The sequence below is a fragment of the Petromyzon marinus genome, chromosome 59 (assembly GCF_048934315.1).
Source record: "Petromyzon marinus isolate PM22_M1 ecotype Great Lakes invasive population chromosome 59, UKy_Petmar_22M1.pri1.0, whole genome shotgun sequence".
Classification (NCBI taxonomy): domain Eukaryota; kingdom Metazoa; phylum Chordata; class Hyperoartia; order Petromyzontiformes; family Petromyzontidae; genus Petromyzon; species Petromyzon marinus.
This window is the reverse complement of record NC_133725.1, coordinates 3,077,596-3,095,648: the sequence shown is the minus strand read 5'-3', so window position 1 is coordinate 3,095,648 and position 18,053 is coordinate 3,077,596. Positions and strand designations below refer to the sequence as shown.

At 48.8% G+C, this 18,053-nt stretch overlaps 1 protein-coding gene across 4 annotated transcripts in view; it reads left to right on the top strand.

Annotated features, from left to right (window-relative positions):
- Window positions 1–18,053, top strand: part of LOC116955461 (multivesicular body subunit 12B-like) — a 67,375-nt gene that overhangs the window by 20,908 nt on the left and 28,414 nt on the right. For 2 of the 4 annotated variants that reach the window (XM_032976554.2, XM_076053015.1), the window contains exon 2: window positions 14,194–14,308. The exons of 1 other annotated variant lie outside the window; for it this stretch is intronic. In XM_032976554.2, coding sequence (XP_032832445.1) covers window positions 14,198–14,308 — 111 coding nt within the window. In that variant the 5' untranslated portion in view covers window positions 14,194–14,197. Of the gene's footprint in view, window positions 1–8,562; window positions 8,678–14,193; window positions 14,309–18,053 lie in introns of those variants that run through there. One more of the 4 variants, XM_032976555.2, reaches the window with a different exon arrangement.

Below are 18,053 nucleotides of genomic sequence, written 5' to 3'. Positions count from 1 at the left end.
GACCCCACCACCACCACCCTCTCCGGCCCTTGGGTCGTGGCGTTGGCCGGCAAAGGAATAGGAGTGGAGAAAGGATAGGAAGTGACGAGGGATGTTGTGTTCATATTCTTGGTTCTTTCGGTAAAGTCACCACGTAGAAGGGAAACAATAACATAATAAAAAAAATATAAAGCAATAGAATTCTCGCGACGTTTCGACTGCAACACGAGCAATCATCATCAGGTGTGAAAAGCACAGCAAGAACAATTTGAAGAAAGAAAAACCCGCCACTTTCAAATTTTCTTGCTGTGGTTTTCACACCTGATGATGATTGCTTGCGTTGCAGTCGAAACGTCGTGAGAATTTTATTGTTTTATATTTTTATTGTTTTGTTCTTTCCCTTCTACGTGGTGACTTTACCGAAAGAACCAAGGATATGAATCCCTGCAGTCACGAAAGCTTTAAATCAAAGGGATGTTGCTTTGACGATGATAACAACAATGATGATTACGGTACTTTGTTGAAGGTAAATGAGTGACGGTGATAATGTATGATAGTTATAATGATAACCATGATGACAGGAGCGATGATTATGATCGTGGTGATTTTGATGGTGATTATGACAGTCATGATGATGGTATGATGACTGATGATAATATAGGCAATGGGTGAGAATGAAAACGATAATCGTGATGATGGTTACTATGATTTTCATGGTTACTATGATGATCACTACGATTACTATGATGAATTTGATGGTTACTGTGATGATTTTGATGGTTATGATGATGGTGACGGTGATAATGTTTGATAGTTATAATGATAATCGTGATGACAGGAGCGATGATTATGTTAGTGATGATTTTGACGATGATTATGAAAGTGATGATGGCGAGTGACTGATGGTATAGGCAATAGGTGAGAATCAAAATGCTAATCGTGGTGATGGTTCCCTATGATTTTGATCATTATCACTGTTATGATGATCGTGATAAAGATGACTGCAACTAAACTATGAACAATTTTTATTTTATCAGGTAAGGCCCACTGAGTATATATACATATTTTTCAGAAGCGACCAGGCCACAAATGATAGCTAATCTAAGTGGCTCACCATCGTGTGGAAATGTATAGCAACCAAATACTCTAAACTCATGTTGATTCTAAATTTGGAGAGAAAACCCGGAGGTCCCGGAGAAAATTCCACGTCACCACGGTGAGAGAGACACGCGTCAGGGTCGGGATCGAACCCACGACCTCCTGTACACCAGGCGAGGTAGTTAACATCTCCTAGCCACCGTGATGATGATGCTGAGAGAGAGACACGCAGACTCCAAATATACAGCAGCAGGCGTCAGGGTTGGGATCGAACCCACGACCTCCTGTATACCAGGAGAGGGAGTTAACATCTCCTAGCCACCGTGATGATGATGAGAGAGAGACACGCAAACTCCAAATATACAGCAGCAGGCATCAGGGTTGGGATTTAACCCACGACCTCCTGTATACCAGGCGAGGTAGTTAACATCTCCTAGCCACCGTGATAATGATGAGAGAGAGAGACGCAAACTCCAAAAATACAGCAGCAGGCGTCAGGGTCAGGATCGAACCCACGACCTCCTGTACACCAGGCGAGGGAGTTAACATCTCACCAAACGTGGCGCGCCCCTTTGGTGAGGTGGGAACCACTTACACCTCACCCCACCCACATGTTCTATGATCGGCGGCAGAAAGGAGGGATTCAAGAAATTCAGCATTGCAATCCCCACCACGCATTGAATTTGTTGTCTTTTCTCAATCCAGGGAATTTAAAATGACTGTGCCCATTGTACAGCAGCTATGGAAAGGGAAAAAAAAACCTAGCAAGCGCTTTTTATAGTGTGCCTGCTCGCCTACTGTATATCTCGTTGGAATGTTGCGCTGAGTTGGGGTGGCTAGTGGGGGTTGTTAGAGGCACAGCCGAGATCCCGTGTTCGAATCCGGGTTTCAACCACACACTGTGATTAAACCCGGGCTCTGCAGTGCAGTGCCGGCTCACACGGTGACTCGCTTAGAGACCGGCGGTGAGTTGATGGCGGTGAGTTGATGGTACCAGCCTGGTCACCAGTGACTCGCAGAGAGATCTACTAACTGACATAGCGACCCACAGACTCGCATAGAGACCCACAGACTCGCATAGGCCGAGCCTGTGATTCTCAGGTGTGGTGAGTTGATGGTACCAGCCTGGTCACCAGTGACTCGCAGAGAGCTCTACTAACTGACATAGCGACCCACAGACTCGCATAGAGACCCACAGACTCGCATAGAGACCCACAGACTCGCATAGAGACCCACAGACTCGCATAGAGACCCACAGACTCGCATAGAGACCCACAGACTCGCATAGGCCGAGCCTGTGATTCTCAGGTGTGGTGAGTTGATGGTACCAGCCTGGTCACCAGTGACTCGCAGAGAGCTCTACTAACTGACATAGCGACCCACAGACTCGCATAGAGACCCACAGACTCGCATAGAGACCCACAGACTCGCATAGAGACCCACAGACTCGCATAGAGACCCACAGACTCGCATAGAGACCCACAGACTCGCATAGAGACCCACAGACTCGCATAGAGACCCACAGACTCGCATAGAGACCCACAGACTCGCATAGAGACCCACAGACTCGCATAGAGACCCACAGACTCGCATAGGCCGAGCCTGTGATTCTCAGGTGTGGTGAGTTGATGGTACCAGCCTGGTCACCAGTGACTCGCAGAGAGATCTACTAACTGACATAGCGACCCACAGACTCGCATAGAGACCCACAGACTCGCATAGAGACCCACAGACTCGCATAGAGACCCACAGACTCGCATAGAGACCCACAGACTCGCATAGAGACCCACAGACTCGCATAGAGACCCACAGACTCGCATAGAGACCCACAGACTCGCATAGAGACCCACAGACTCGCATAGAGACCCACAGACTCGCATAGAGACCCACAGACTCGCATAGAGACCCACAGACTCGCATAGAGACCCACAGACTCGCATAGAGACCCACAGACTCGCATAGAGACCCACAGACTCGCATAGAGACCCACAGACTCGCATAGAGACCCACAGACTCGCATAGAGACCCACAGACTCGCATAGAGACCCACAGACTCGCATAGAGACCCACAGACTCGCATAGAGACCCACAGACTCGCATAGAGACCCACAGACTCGCATAGAGACCCACAGACTCGCATAGAGACCCACAGACTCGCATAGAGACCCACAGACTCGCATAGAGACCCACAGACTCGCATAGAGACCCACAGACTCGCATAGAGACCCACAGACTCGCATAGAGACCCACAGACTCGCATAGAGACCCACAGACTCGCATAGAGACCCACAGACTCGCATAGAGACCCACAGACTCGCATAGGCCGAGCCTGTGATTCTCAGGTGTGGTGAGTTGATGGTACCAGCCTGGTCACCAGTGACTCGCAGAGAGATCTACTAACTGACATAGCGACCCACAGACTCGCATAGAGACCCACAGACTCGCATAGAGACCCACAGACTCGCATAGAGACCCACAGACTCGTATAGATCGAGCCTGTGATTCTCAGGTGTGGTGAGTTGATGGTACCAGCCTGGTCACCAGTGACTCGCATAGCTGTCTACTAAGTGACATAGCGTGGAGACCCGCGGACTCGCGTAGACGAGACGCCGACTATTTGGCTAGAATAATTTGCCATGTCTCTCCCGTCACTTCTCAGTAAAGGAACAACGGCTGGGAGTGGATGGGGGGGGGCGGGGGAGGGAACGTGTTTACGTTCAGAAACATCATCATAAGTTCGGCAATCCCCTTGCGTGTGACCTTCATTGAAAAATGAGGGGGGAGACCCCTTAAAAACATTCCGGGGGTATTGGTTTGGTGGGGGTGGGTGGTGGAAATGCGGTGGGTGCGGGGGTGTATGATCGTCACTGCAAAATGAGATGTTGAACACGAATGTTAAAGAAAACCTGCAGTGTGGATGATATCGGTCATAAAAGCCACCTGCGCGTTAAACTGACCGTACGTTGAACTTCGTTTGCGGCGTACGAAGGCCAACCGTGCCAATCGGAGATGTGGAATGGTGGGGGGGGGTAAAGAGTCTAACGAAAAAATAATTGGCCGCTTTACCCCCCTTTCCGGAAATAATACGAGAGGTTTTTTTTAATCTAAAGCTTTCGTCACTGCAGGGATTCATATTCTTGGGTTTTTTGGTAAAGTCACCACGTAGAAGGGAAACAATAAAATAATAAAAATATAAAACAATCAAATTCTTACGACGTTTCGACTGCAACACAAGCAATGATGATGATTGCTTGTGGTCGAAACGTCGTGAGAATTTTATTGTTTTATATTTTTATTATTTTATTGTTTCCCTTCTACGTGACTTCACTGAAAGAACCATGAATACAAGAGGTTCATATTCTTGGTTCTTTCGGTAAAGTCACGTAGAAGGGAAACAATAAAAAATAAAAATATAAAACAATAAAATTCTCACAACTTTTTTCAAAATTTCTTGCTGTGGTTTTCACACCTGATGATGATTGCTTGTGCTGCAGTCAAAACGTCGTGATAATTTTATTGTTTTATATTTTTATTATTTTATTGTTTACCCTTCTACGTGGTGACTTTACCGAAAGAACCAAGAATATGAATACCTGCAGTCACGAAAGCTTTAAATCAAAATACAAGAGGCGTTAAGGGGCCGTCCATAAATGACGTCACGCACCGAGGGGGGGGGGGAGGGGGGTTCAGACATTCGTGACGATGTGTGACGAGGGGGGGGGGGTTGAGGAATGTGACGTCACATCAAAATACGCAACTTTAAATAAATATTAATTAAATAGAATTGTTATAACAACACGAATTTTTTTATATATATTAATTTTCATTCTTAACTATTTGATTATTTAAATTTACTAAGGTCACCTTTTATTTATTCCAAGATGGAGCATTTCGCTTCCCCATTGCAGAATGGAGAAGCATACGTTTAAAAAAAATAACGATCGTTATTAAACATTTTAATTCTAATGATTCCACCAGGGCTTTTTATTCTGTGGAATGAATATGTGATTGTTATTATTGTACTCTCCAATTTGCTTCGTTCTACTACAAAGTTTCAAGTATTTTATTATAGTTATAATTATTTTTTTTATATTTTATAAGAGAATTTCAATATAATATTCTGAACATCTGCAGTTGTAGTTAGACGTTGAATATTTTCAAGTGAATTTTGGGCTAAATTTCAGCATTCCAACGCCTCCTTTTTAATGAATGTTTTCTCCTACAACATCAGAGTGCAGCGCCGCATTAAATACGCACTACAATGACAATAGTTTAAAGCGATTTGAAGCATGTTTTATTTACAAAATGGAAATATGGTTTTGGGGGGGGGGTGGGGGCAAAGCTTTGTGACGTCATTTGAGGGGTGGGTCTGACTTTTTGTGACGCCGTGTGACGAAGGGGGGGAGGGGGGGTAAAAAATCGGCCAAAATCGCGTTACGTCAATTATGGACGGCCCCTAAGATATATATACACACACACGCACCTATCATCGACAAGGGCATTGACGGGGCATTGAGTTGCAATTATAACCACACACCATTGCTTGTGGCAAAACATGGGAACAAGCATGCTTTGACAATAACATGGACGCCTTGCTCTCGAAACCGATTGGCCTATGGCACGCGGACAGCCGCCTCTCTTTTTCTGACTCGCTTTAATTTAACTCGCTCTGTCTGTTGTGTCCTCAACTCTGTTGTGTCCTCAATTCTGTTGTGTCCTCAATTCTGTTGTGTCCTCAACTCTGTTGTGTCCTCAACTCTGTTGTGTCCTCAACTCTGTTGTTGTGTCCTCTACTCTGTTGTTGTGTCCTCTACTCTGTTGTTGTGTCCTCTACTCTGTCTGTTGTGTCCTCTACTCTGTTGTTGTGTCCTCTACTCTGTTGTTGTGTCCTCTACTCTGTTGTTGTGTCCTCTACTCTGTTGTTGTGTCCTCTACTCTGTCTGTTGTGTCCTCTACTCTGTCTGTTGTGTCCTCTACTCTGTCTGTTGTGTCCTTACTCTGTCTGTTGTGTCGTCAACTCTGTTGTTGTGTCCTCAACTCTGTTGTGTCCTCAACTCTGTTGTGTCCTCAACTCTGTTGTTGTGTCCTCAACTCTGTTGTTGTGTCCTCAACTCTGTTGTTGTGTCCTCAACTCTGTTGTTGTGTCCTCAACTCTGTTGTTGTGTCCTCAACTCTGTTGTTGTGTCCTCTACTCTGTTGTTGTGTCCTCTACTCTGTTGTTGTGTCCTCAACTCTGTTGTTGTGTCCTCTACTCTGTCTGTTGTGTCCTCTACTCTGTCTGTTGTGTCCTCTACTCTGTCTGTTGTGTCCTCTACTCTGTCTGTTGTGTCCTCAACTCTGTTGTTGTGTCCTCAACTCTGTTGTTGTGTCCTCTACTCTGTCTGTTGTGTCCTCAACTCTGTCTGTTGTGTCCTCAACTCTGTTGTGTCCTCTACTCTGTTGTTGTGTCCTCTACTCTGTCTGTTGTCTCTTCTCTCTGTCTGTTGTGTCCTCTACTCTGTTGTTGTGTCCTCAACTCTGTTGTTGTGTCCTCAACTCTGTTGTTGTGTCTTCAACTCTGTTGTTGTATCCTCTACTCTGTTGTTGTGTCCTCTACTCTGTCTGTTGTGTCCTCAACTCTGTCTGTTGTGTCCTCAACTCTGTTGTTGTGTCCTCTACTCTGTTGTTGTGTCCTCTACTCTGTTGTTGTGTCCTCTACTCTGTCTGTTGTCTCTTCTACTCTGTCTGTTGTGTCCTCTACTCTGTTGTTGTGTCCTCAACTCTGTTGTTGTGTCCTCAACTCTGTTGTTGTGTCTTCAAATCTGTTGTTGTGTCCTCTACTCTGTCTGTTGTGTCCTCTACTCTGTCTGTTGTGTCCTCAACTCTGTTGTTGTGTCCTCAACTCTGTTGTTGTGTCCTCAACTCTGTTGTTGTGTCCTCTACTCTGTGTTGCGTCCTCAAATCTTGTAACTAAATTTTAACCCACTTCCCAATGTAGTATCGACTGCAAACTTGGTATACGTATGTCATACCGACGACAATACTATAGTCTATCATTAAGAATATATATTTTTAAGCAATCTTTTTTATATCTTATGTTTCGGCTTGGGTCTAATTGTCCACGCTCAACTCAACGTTGGCTGTAAATCACCACGGTCCCCTTACGTTATGGCAAGCTTCGGGGCCACTTCCTGGAGTCGTGGAGTTCTACCAATTCCTCGTACGGTACATTTCATTAAAGCGTGTTTTTTTTAAGTATTTATAAATATTATTTAAATTGCCTTGTCTCACCGGCGGCGGTGTTGAGACCGGAGGAAACAACGCCAAAAGGCGGGGAAACGCTAAAAAAAAAACGTGGCTCCGATAGAAATGTAAACACTCGGTTATTGTCGTGAAGCGAAATAGAAATCCTGAATTCTTTAGACTGCAGCGGTCCCCAACCTTTTTTGGCACCAGGGACCGGTTTCGTGGAAGACAATTTTTTCACGGACCTGGGGGGGGTGGGAGTTTCATCATTGGGTCTTTCCCCCTTTTCAAAGAAGCTAGGGGTTAGAGCTTGTGGGGCTTACCAACACTGTGACTGAGACTGAGTGCGCAGTGCGGGAAAGAGGCGCGGACGGAAGTGGTGAATAATAAAATAATGGGGGCGGGCCACGTGCGGACTCACCGCCCTCACCTCCTGCTGCTGTGCGGCCAGGTTCCTAACAGGCCACGGACCCTTGCCACCCGTGTTAGTTATTAGATTGAAAACTTGCTTCTTGAAAATAGATTTTTCTATTTAGTTTGTTGTCCTCCACCTCCCAATGATCACGGTTGGCTATGTACGGTGCGAAAAAAGTTGAACGTACATACGCACTGCCCATAGACTAACACCGCCCATAGACTCAACACTGCACCTCCCAGTTATCGCGTTTGTCTGCGAGCGGTGCAAAATAAGTTCAACGTACATACGTACGACAACACGTTTCGACCCGCCCCTTCAAGGATTTAGGCGCTACGCTCTGAAGTTTGGTGATGTCTACAAATTTCCGCTCTACCCATCCGCCCCCCCCTCCGTCATCCACCCTCCCCCCCCACCGTCATCCACCCCCAGCCAGCCACTCCGTCCCTCCACCCCCTTATCCGCACCGTCTCACCTAGCCTCTAACTTCTGTGTAAAAAAATAAAACTCGCCCTCCCAGTTCTACCTGAGACGCGAGCGACACTTGGCACGACCTGGCCGTGCGCGTAACAGTCACAGCCCAGTGTCTCCTCCTCCTCCTCCACCTCCTCTGCCACCTCCCTGTCAGTCACCGCCTCGCGTCCTCCCATACCCCTCCCCCCCCCTCGCTTCGGATCGCTCTTTTAAGCCGAGTCGGCGACCGACGGGCGCCTTGGACGCGTTTGGAAGTCGTTGCGCGATCGACGCCGTTACCGCTCACGCCGATAACGGCGGGAATAGAATCTCTCTTCCCCCTCTTCCGCCCCCACTCCCTGCCGCCAAGTCCGGCTTTCGCGAGAGAGATCGTTTTTGGGGGAGTTTGAAGTTGTTTAAACAGCCGGGGCGGCGTGAAGAAGTGACTGCCGGCCGTACGGATTCACTCGGAAGGAGTCGCCCACCCCCCCCCCGCCGCCCCGCACTGTGAGTGTCGCGCACGTGTTCGTGTGTTCGTGTGTCCTTGTGTTCGTGTGTTCGTGTGTCCTTGTGTTCGTGTGTTCGTGTGTCCTTGTGTCCTTGTGTTCGTGTGTCCGTGTGTTCGTGTGTCCTTGTGTTCGTGTGTCCTTGTGTTCGTGTGTCCTTGTGTTCGTGTGTCCTTGTGTTCGTGTGTCCTTGTGTTCGTGTGTTCGTGTGTTCGTGTGTCCTTGTGTTCGTGTGTTCGTGTGTTCGTGTGTCCTTGTGTTCGTGTCGAGCGATTTGCGTACGGTCGTGAGCCGCTAAGTTTGACTGTGTGTTGGAACTTCTTTCGCGCCATGCGCAGCCAACCGTGCTAACCGGAGGTGCGACGTTTCTGTGTGACGGGGCGCGCGATTTGGCGGATAGGCGCGTAGAGCGGCGCGTGCGAGTTTGGGTTTACACTGCCTAATTGCGATTGCGTGTTTTAGTTTTAAGCGTGTACAGGCCACTGTGGCAAATCGGGACGGTTCACAAATGAGAAGGTGGGGGGGGTCGAATGAGACGGACACCGGCATGCGGCGTTTGGAGCGGTGTTCAGTTTTTGTTCCGCGTTTTTAATTTCGCGACCGCGTGCTTCCGATCAGCGCTCGTGTCGTGTAGAGGCTTCACAAGACCGCGGAAAAGGAGCATCAGCCAATGCTGACACACCACAACCCCCCCCCCCCCCCCCCCCGTGAGGTTGTGTTTTGTGTGGCTTTGCGTCAAACTGTGAGCCGAATCGTCTAAGAAGAGAGAAGAGGGTCCTTGCCTGTAAAAACATCTGGCAGTTCACCAGCATTGGCTCAAGCGAGCCTGGCCCTGCTGATGAGTCGATGCAACGCGGAACCAAATCCTTGCCTACAAACATCTGGCAGTTCACCGGCATTGTTTTCAGGCGAACCTGACCCTGCTGATGAGTTAATGAGTATCAAAACAAGTCGTTGCCTATAAACATCGGGCATTTCGCCAGCATTGGTTCAAGCGATCCTGACTTTGCTGACGAGACCCTGAATGTTGAAACCAGTTGAAAGTTTTGGTGAACCAATGCTGCTGAAATGATGCGCCCTCAGAGGGGCACCGCGGCTGATGGGATGTGTAAAACAAAATGCTTTTTTACGTGGAGAGACTAATTGTTGTGGTTTTCACACCTGATGATGATTGCTTGTGTTGCAGTCGAAACGTCGTGAGAATTTTATTGTTTTATATTTTTTATTATTTTATTGTTTCCCTTCTACGTGACTTTACCGAAAGAACCAAGAATATGAATGCCTGCAGTCACGAAAGCTTTAAATCAAAACAGATGTAGTTGTTACTGAGCAGTATTTGAATAAAGCATTCGCACACGATTTGAATTAAATTTGCATACACAAACCTATTTATCATACGAGACTCTCAAGGCTAACGACGCTGAAGTGTAAAGCCTTATAATTCCGCCAAAGTGTAACGCTCGCGCTGCGTACAGCGAGGAGCAACGTACCAATGTGTGCTTAAAACGACGTTAAGTTGGCATCGGTGATTATCACCCGCTGTGACGTACGGATCGGAGACAACACCGGGCATCGGTGAGGCAAAGTCTAAACACAGCTGAAAGGTGTTGCAATGAAGCGTGGAGAGAGGTGCATGTGTTGATGTGTCAGTGTTTTTTTTCCTTAAATTTTACCAGTGAAGGCCCCAGCTGAGCTGCTCCTGTGTAACTCTTTTTCATAAATTACCTGGCCGTTCACAAATGACAGCCCAACGAAGTGGCCTATTGCCGCGTGGCAATCTATAGCGGCAGCGAAATACTGTAAACGCGTAGTGACGTTGATTCTAAATGTGGAGGGAAAAACCGGAGAGGACCCGGAGGAAAATCCACGCGACCACGGGGGAGAAAATGCAAACTCCAAATATACAGCAGCAGGCGTTGGCGTGGGGATCGTACCGTCGACCTCCTGTATACCAGGCGAGGTAATTAACATCTCCTAGCCAACGTGGCACCCCCAAAGTAAATCATGTATGCATATGTATGTTGAACTGCTTTTGCACCGTACGTAGCCAGCCGTTCTAATCAGAGGTGCAGGGGGAGGACAATCAATCTTGATTTGAAGCTCTCGTGACTGCAGGAATCCATAACTCTTTGGTTCTTTCGGTAAAGTCCACGTGGGTAGAAGAATAAAATAAAACTAAAAATAATCTGCCACGACGTTTTCGATCGCAACACAAGCGGCCGTCCTCGGGTGGAACAAAAAATCATCCAGCAGTGGAACTGTTCCAGTTGTTTTATTTTTATTTTTCTCCCTCCGTCACTTTACCGAAAGAACCAAAGAGTAAGGACAATCAACTTAAACACGAGAAATTATAAACAAATTAGTTTTCAATGTAGATTGTTTAGAGTGCATAGTTCCCAGTGGCTTCCTAACATCGGAAGGAGAAGTATTCCAGGCCACCGGCCACACCATCACCACCATCACCACCATCACAACCATAAATGTTGAACTTTTTGCATCGTACGTAGCCAACCGTGCTCATCGGAGGTGCGGCGGGGGAAGGACAATAAGCCAAACGCAGAAAAGCAATTCTAAAGAAATTAGTTTTCAATCTACAGTCATACCTCGGTATACGACCGCATTGGAATACGTCGAATTTGGTACATGTCGTGTTTTGACGAGAAAAAATATGTCTTGGAATACGACGCCTTGCTTGGGATACGTCTTGCTTGGGATACGACGTCTTGGGGCACGACGTCTTGCTGGGGATACGTCTTGGGATACGTCTTGCTTGGGATACGTCTTGCTTGGGATACGTCTTGCTTGGGATACGTCTTGCTTGGGATACGACGTCTTGGGGCACGACGTCTTGCTGGGGATACGTCTTGGGATACGTCTTGCTTGGGATACGTCTTGCTTGGGATACGACGTCTTGGGGCACGACGTCTTGCTGAGGATACGTCTTGGGATACGTCTTGCTTGGGATACGTCTTGCTTGGGATACGAGGCGCTTGCTAGAACTTGTATGGGTCGTGATGGAATGACCAGACAATGTCACACTTCGGGAACATTCTTAGAAGAAGGCAAAAACAAACTTCAATGGACAGGTTTTTAGTAAAACTCAAAGCTGGTGAGCCTTAACCAGGTCCAAGTCAAGAAAAAAAGACAGAAAAGAGAAAACCCCCCCCCAGATTTTCAGCTTCCTGAAGTTTTAATGGAAGGGGGCTCTCGTTCCAAACAATAACATCTCCTCTTCCCCTTCCTCACCACCATCCTCGTAGGCTATCAACTCATCTCAGCAAGGTAAAGTGACGTTACATTTACATTTTTATTTCAATTTATGTTAATTTATTTACGCACTTATTTTAATGTACGTCCGCATTTTAGTAATAATAAGTAGTGTCTATATTATGTTATACAACCACATTAATGTATAATATGCCATATAAAATATAATTTATTATACTCTGGAACGGATTATTTTCTTTCCATTTATTTCTTATGGGAAAAATTCGTTTGCGAGACGTCATTTTCGGTATAAGTCCTCCTACCCCTTCTGGAACGAATTGACGACGTATAACGAGGTACCACTGTAGATTATTTGCCAGTACCATAGCTCCGGGTGGCGCTTAGCTCCAGCATCCCGCATGCCTGCGTGCTTTACGAGATGTTTACCAGGCGAGGTAGTTAACATCTCCTAGCCACCGTGATAATGATGAGAGAGAGAGACACGCAAACTCCAAATATACAGCAGCAGGCGTCAGGGTCAGGCTCAGACCCACGACCTCCTGTATACCAGGCGAGGTAGTTTACAGGAGGTCGTGGGTCTGAGCCTGACCCTGACGCCTGCTGCTGTATATTTGGAGTTTGTGGTGTTTCTCTCTCTATCATCATCATCACGGTGGCTAGGAGATGTTAACTACCTCGCCTGGTGTACAGGAGGTCGTGGGTCTGAGCCTGACCCTGACGCCTGCTGCTGTACTTTTGGAGTTTGCGTGTCTCTCTCCCGTGGTCACGTGGATTTTCCTCCAGGTCCTCTTGTTTCCACCCCCCCCCCCCCCCTCCACATTTAGAGTCGACATCGTGCGCTCAAGAGTTTCGCTGCTATAAATTCCCCACGTTATAAGAAAGGAGTTTTCAATCTGGACGATTAAAAAGTGCCATAGCTTCGGGTGGCGCTTAGCCACAGCATCTCGCATACCTGCGTGCCTGACGCAAATAACCGGGTGATGGCCGTAGCAGAGCACGGGCAGGGAGGCTGTGCGACTTGCGCACCGGATAACGCCTGCCACTTCATTTGACCTGCTCCGCCACATTTAGGAAACGTGCATTTAGATAATTTCGCTGCTGTGAATTTCCACTTTTTTTTGCTGAGCTATAATTTGTTGCCAAGTAGCTTCTGAGTGACTTGACTTTCGGTGACATCCCGTGTGTAAGCATGCACAGCACGTTATTGGGCAAGAACTGTGCAAATGATTATTGCGAAACACCCGGCTCACTTTACCTTGCCTGTCTCGTCGATCGTGCGTGGAAACGGGAAACGCGTGCAATATTTGCCAATACACCACGTGAACGCACGTGACACAACATGAACAAAGTGATTTGGGTAGGTGAGGGTTGTGCACAGTGGGCTAGGCGGAGACGCCGACTCGGCAACGTCCGAGTCCCCTGGGTTGACCAGCCCTCAACCCCCACGGTGGTGCCAAGTGTCCGTCCGCGTCTCCCTCGAAACGTCATCGGCAGCCACGATCGGTCCACTGCTGCGGACAAAGGCCTACCCCCCCCCCCCCCGAGCCCCCGACGCCATCTCTCACTCTCCGATGATGTGGCAGCAACGTCGCGAGACCCGGGGGTTTAATCGCGTGACCAGGGTTTTAGTCACGTGGTAACGGTAGAGGCACGGCCTTGCAATTGCCTGCTCGTGCCACTGCTGGTAGAAGGATATCCACTCGAGGCAGCCCCGGAGAGCCTCTCTCTCTCTCGAGAGAGAGAGTATTTTGGACCGAATCTTCCACGCCGGGCCAGCACATCACAGAAGGACATGACCATATACCCACACTGTATCTCACCACTGTCGACAATTGAGCAACTGTACTACGTGAAACGAATTTTTATTTTACCAGGTAAGGCCCCACTTGAGCCGTGTAATTTGGAGTTTGCGTCTCTCCCCGTGTTTGCGTGGATTTTTCCCTCCACATTTTAGAATCGACGTCACGCATTCAGAGTATTTTCCTGCTGCTATAAATTTCCACGCGATGATGCTGATGATGATGATGACGATACGCTGTATAGCAACTCAGCGGGGCCTCACCTGGTGAAATAAAAAAAAATAGACTCAATATTATTTTTTGTTTCAAGAAACTCGCGCCGCCATTTCACCCGCCGCGTCCGGGAAATCGGACGGGCCCGGCGTACTCCGTTCCGTTCTCGCTCGCCGTTACGACCGCCCTGGCGGCGTCCCGGCATCGAAATCGCGTCACCGTGGTTTAATCGCCGCCGCCGCCGCCGCCCCGGTCGATATGCGCGCGTGCCACGCAGGAGCATGCCGGAGGTACGGGACATCATGGACGCCCTCCCCGGCGAAAGCGAGGAGCCCATCGCAGCCCTCGGCGTCATCTCCTGCCCATCGAGCGTGCCGCTCGGCTACAGCGTGGTGAGTGGCGGGGTGGGGGGGGGGGGGCGCGAACCGGTGAGCACAACGGGAGGCCCCCTCCGATGCGTTGGGGTGCCGGTACGGGTGGCTAGGAGATGTTAACTATCTCGCCTGGTATACAGGAGGTCGTGTGGGTTCGATCTCAACCCTGACGTCTGCTGCTGCTGTATATTTGGAGTTTGCGTGTCTCTCTCTCTCTCATCATCATCATCACGGTGGCTAGGAGATGTTAACTATCTCGCCTGGTATACAGGAGGTCGTGGGTTCGATCTCAACCCTGATGTCTGCTGCTGTATATTTAGAGTTTGCGTGTCTCTCTCTCTCTCTCATCATCATCACGGTGGCTAGGAGATGTTAACTATCTCGCCTGGTATACAGGAGGTCGTGGGTTCGATCTCAACCCTGACGTCTGCTGCTGTATATTTGGAGTTTGCGTGTCTCTCTCTCATCATCATCACGGTGGCTAGGAGATGTTAACTATCTCGCCTGGTATACAGGAGGTCGTGGGTATCGCATTGTGTCATTGCTTTGTCTCATCACTTTGTGTTCGTCACATTTTCTCGCTTCACTTTATCTCTCATCGCGTTATCTCTCTCTCTCTCTGTATGCAGTCGTGTACAGTTCCAAAATGAATAACGAAGGAATACCGTCTATAAAACTAAACATCCATCATCGTCATTCTCTTCATTGTGCACTCCGGCCGTGCGTCCTGTTGACTCCCAGCCGCCGTTCATTCAAATACTGGCGTGACTTCGACCTTGGCGTTGATCGTTGCGACTAACCCGAATCGCCCGTGTTGCATTCTTACCACGTATTTTGTGTGTGTGTGTGCGCGCGCTACCATCAAAGGCAAATTCCAGACGTTCGTACGCTCTGTTCCGTAATGCTGTGACTGGTAAAACGTCACGGCCACCACCACCACCACCACCGTCAACGTCACCGCCACCTGCGCTGGCCAGCCGCCACGGTGTTTGTTCTCTCATTGTCGGCTGTTTTGTTTATCCTCTGTGGTGACCACCTCCAGTGTCTTGGCAGTGCTAAGCCTCTCCCCTGCACCGACACCCCCCCCCCACCACCACCAAAGACAAAGACAAAGGTCACCCAGTCAACTGTGTTGGGGCAAGTGCTGTTGGCGAGCAGCAGCACCTAATGAAAGCCGGAAAGGCACACGAGGGGGCGTGGGTGGCCAGCACTACGCCCGGCCGCCTTTGTCTCCCCCCAGTGGCGATGTTTGTTGGACATCGTACCAGGTGCTCAATTGAGGCTGAGTTTTGACCCGAGGCGGAGGCCCAGGGCTGTTTGAGATGGTGATGTTGTTGGCCGTGAGCGGGAAATCGAACTCGGGTCGCCGGGTTCGTAGCCCAGGGTTGCGCTAACCGCTGCGCCACCACTCCTCGCCGACCCCTTCACCCCCCCCCGCCCCCATCCCCCACCCTTCCTCGACGTAAAACAAAGAGTTGAAAGAAAGAAGGAAAAAAACAGAATTTCCTTTGGCTCCGAATCGGAAACCGGCTTGGAGCTGCGTTAATGTGCAGTGACATCATCATCATGGGCGTCTGGGTGGCTGAGCGGTGTGTGTGTGTGTGGTGTGTGTGTGTGGTGTGTGTGGTGTGCAGCGTGTGGTGTGTGTGGTGTGTGTAGTGTGCAGCATGTGGTGTGGTGTGTGTGTGTGGTGTGTGTGTGGTGTGCAGCGTGTGGTGTGTGTGGTGTGCAGCGTGTGGGGTGTTTGTGGTGTGTGTGTGGTGTGCAGCGTGTGGGGTGTTTGTGGTGTGTGTGTGGTGTGTGTGGTGTGCAGCGTGTGGTGTGTGTGGTGTGTGGTGCGTGTGGTGTGTGTGTGTGCGGTGTGTGTGCGGTGTGTGTGCGGTGTGTGTGCGGTGTGTTTGTGGTGTGTGTGTGGTGTGCGTGTGGTGTGTGTGTGGTGTGCGTGTGGTGTGCATGTGGTGTGTGTGGTGTGCAGCGTGTGGGGAGCGGTAGTTGTAGCGGTTAGCGCCACGCTGCACTACGAACCTGGCGACCCGGGTTCGATTCCCGCTCGCGGCTGAAACCAGTGACGGTTATCCGAACCGGTCCTGAGCCTCCCCTAGATCGACTCGGCCTCAAATGAGTACCCGGTGCGGCGTGTAAAAGAGAAACAAACATCGCCGCTGGGGAGAGACAAAGGCGGCCGGGTATGGCGCTGGCCACCCACCCCCTCGTGTTCCGCGCCGGCCTTCATACGCGCTTGCTCCTTAACAACACCCCACCCCCCGTAGCCTGTGTAGGCTACACGGGAGATCTTTGTCGTGTTGCGTGCGCTGAAACGCTGGTTTTGTTTCTCCGCTGCCTGCGGCGAGTGCTTCGGCGACGGGGCCCACGTCACCCATCCCGCAAGCGGGCCTTCGTCCAGCGGTGGATAGAGACCTAAGGGCTGCACCGCTCGTGAAACCACGTGGTGCCCTGCCCCCCACCCCCCCATGAAGCAATTGGAATTTAGTTATCATTTAATTGGTGGAAATGTACAGCAACGAAACGACTGGCGGCGAAGATGAACCGTGCGTGTTTCCCGCATTACGTAACGCTTCTCGAGACGCGTTACGCCTGAAGCGGCACAAGGAGGTGACGTCACAAGTGATGACGTCATCGGCTTAGCCTGCAAGGTGAATCGGTGAACTATAAAAAGCGCCTTTTTTTGTTTGTTTACAGATGTGTCCAGTAAGGGGCACGGGGTCAGAACGTTACAGCAGCAAATAGTAGAAACAACACGATTGGAGTGCAGAAAGGTGGAACAAATCAATTAAAATATATACGCAAATAAAACTAAACTCTTTCATATTCTTGGTTCTTTCGGTAAAGTCACGTAGAAGGGAAACAATAAAATAATAAAAATATAAAACAATACAATTGTCACGACGTTTCGACTGCCAACACAAGCAATCGTCGCAAGGTTTGAAAACCACAGCAAAGAAATTTTGAAAAAAGTCGTGAGAATTTTTTTTTATTATTTTATTGTTTCCCTTCTACGTGGTGACTTTACCGAAAGAACCAAGAATATGAATCCCTGCAGTCACGAAAGCTATAAATAAAAATTTCAACTCTTTCATTATATTAGGTAAAACCGACGGAGCTATTAGCTCATTGTTTCAGAAGCGACCCGTCCATCGCAGACTATAGCTCAACGAAGTGGTTTATCATCATCACAGTAGCCAAATACAGTAAAACCTTGGATTGCGAGCATAATTCGTTTCCAGAAACGTGTTTGTAATCCGAAGCGCTCGTATATCAGTTGTGATCACGTGACGCTCGGCAGTACAAAGCGTATACTGTACGTACACTACTCGTATTGCAAGACCCTTGCTCGTTCATCAAATTAATATTTATTTAAAAAAAATTGCTCCTCGTCTTGCAAAACACTCGCAGACCAAGTTACTCGCAATCCAAGGTTTTACTGTACTCTGAATACTCTAAACGCACGTTGATTGAACCGGAGGACCCTTGACAAAAATCCCTACAATCACGGGGAGAACATGCAAATATACAGCAGCAGCAGGGGTCAGGGTCAGGATCGAACCCACGACCTCCTGCACACCAGGCGAGGTAGTTAACATCTCTCCACGGGCCGATCGTTCATCACGTTGGCAGATCAGAATGCGTGTTTTTTGAGCAGCGTAGTGAATAGAGGAACCAATGCGTAGACTACAGTGAGGGAAAAAGTATTTGATCCCCTGCTGATTTTGTACGTTTGCCCACTGACAAAGAAATGATCAGT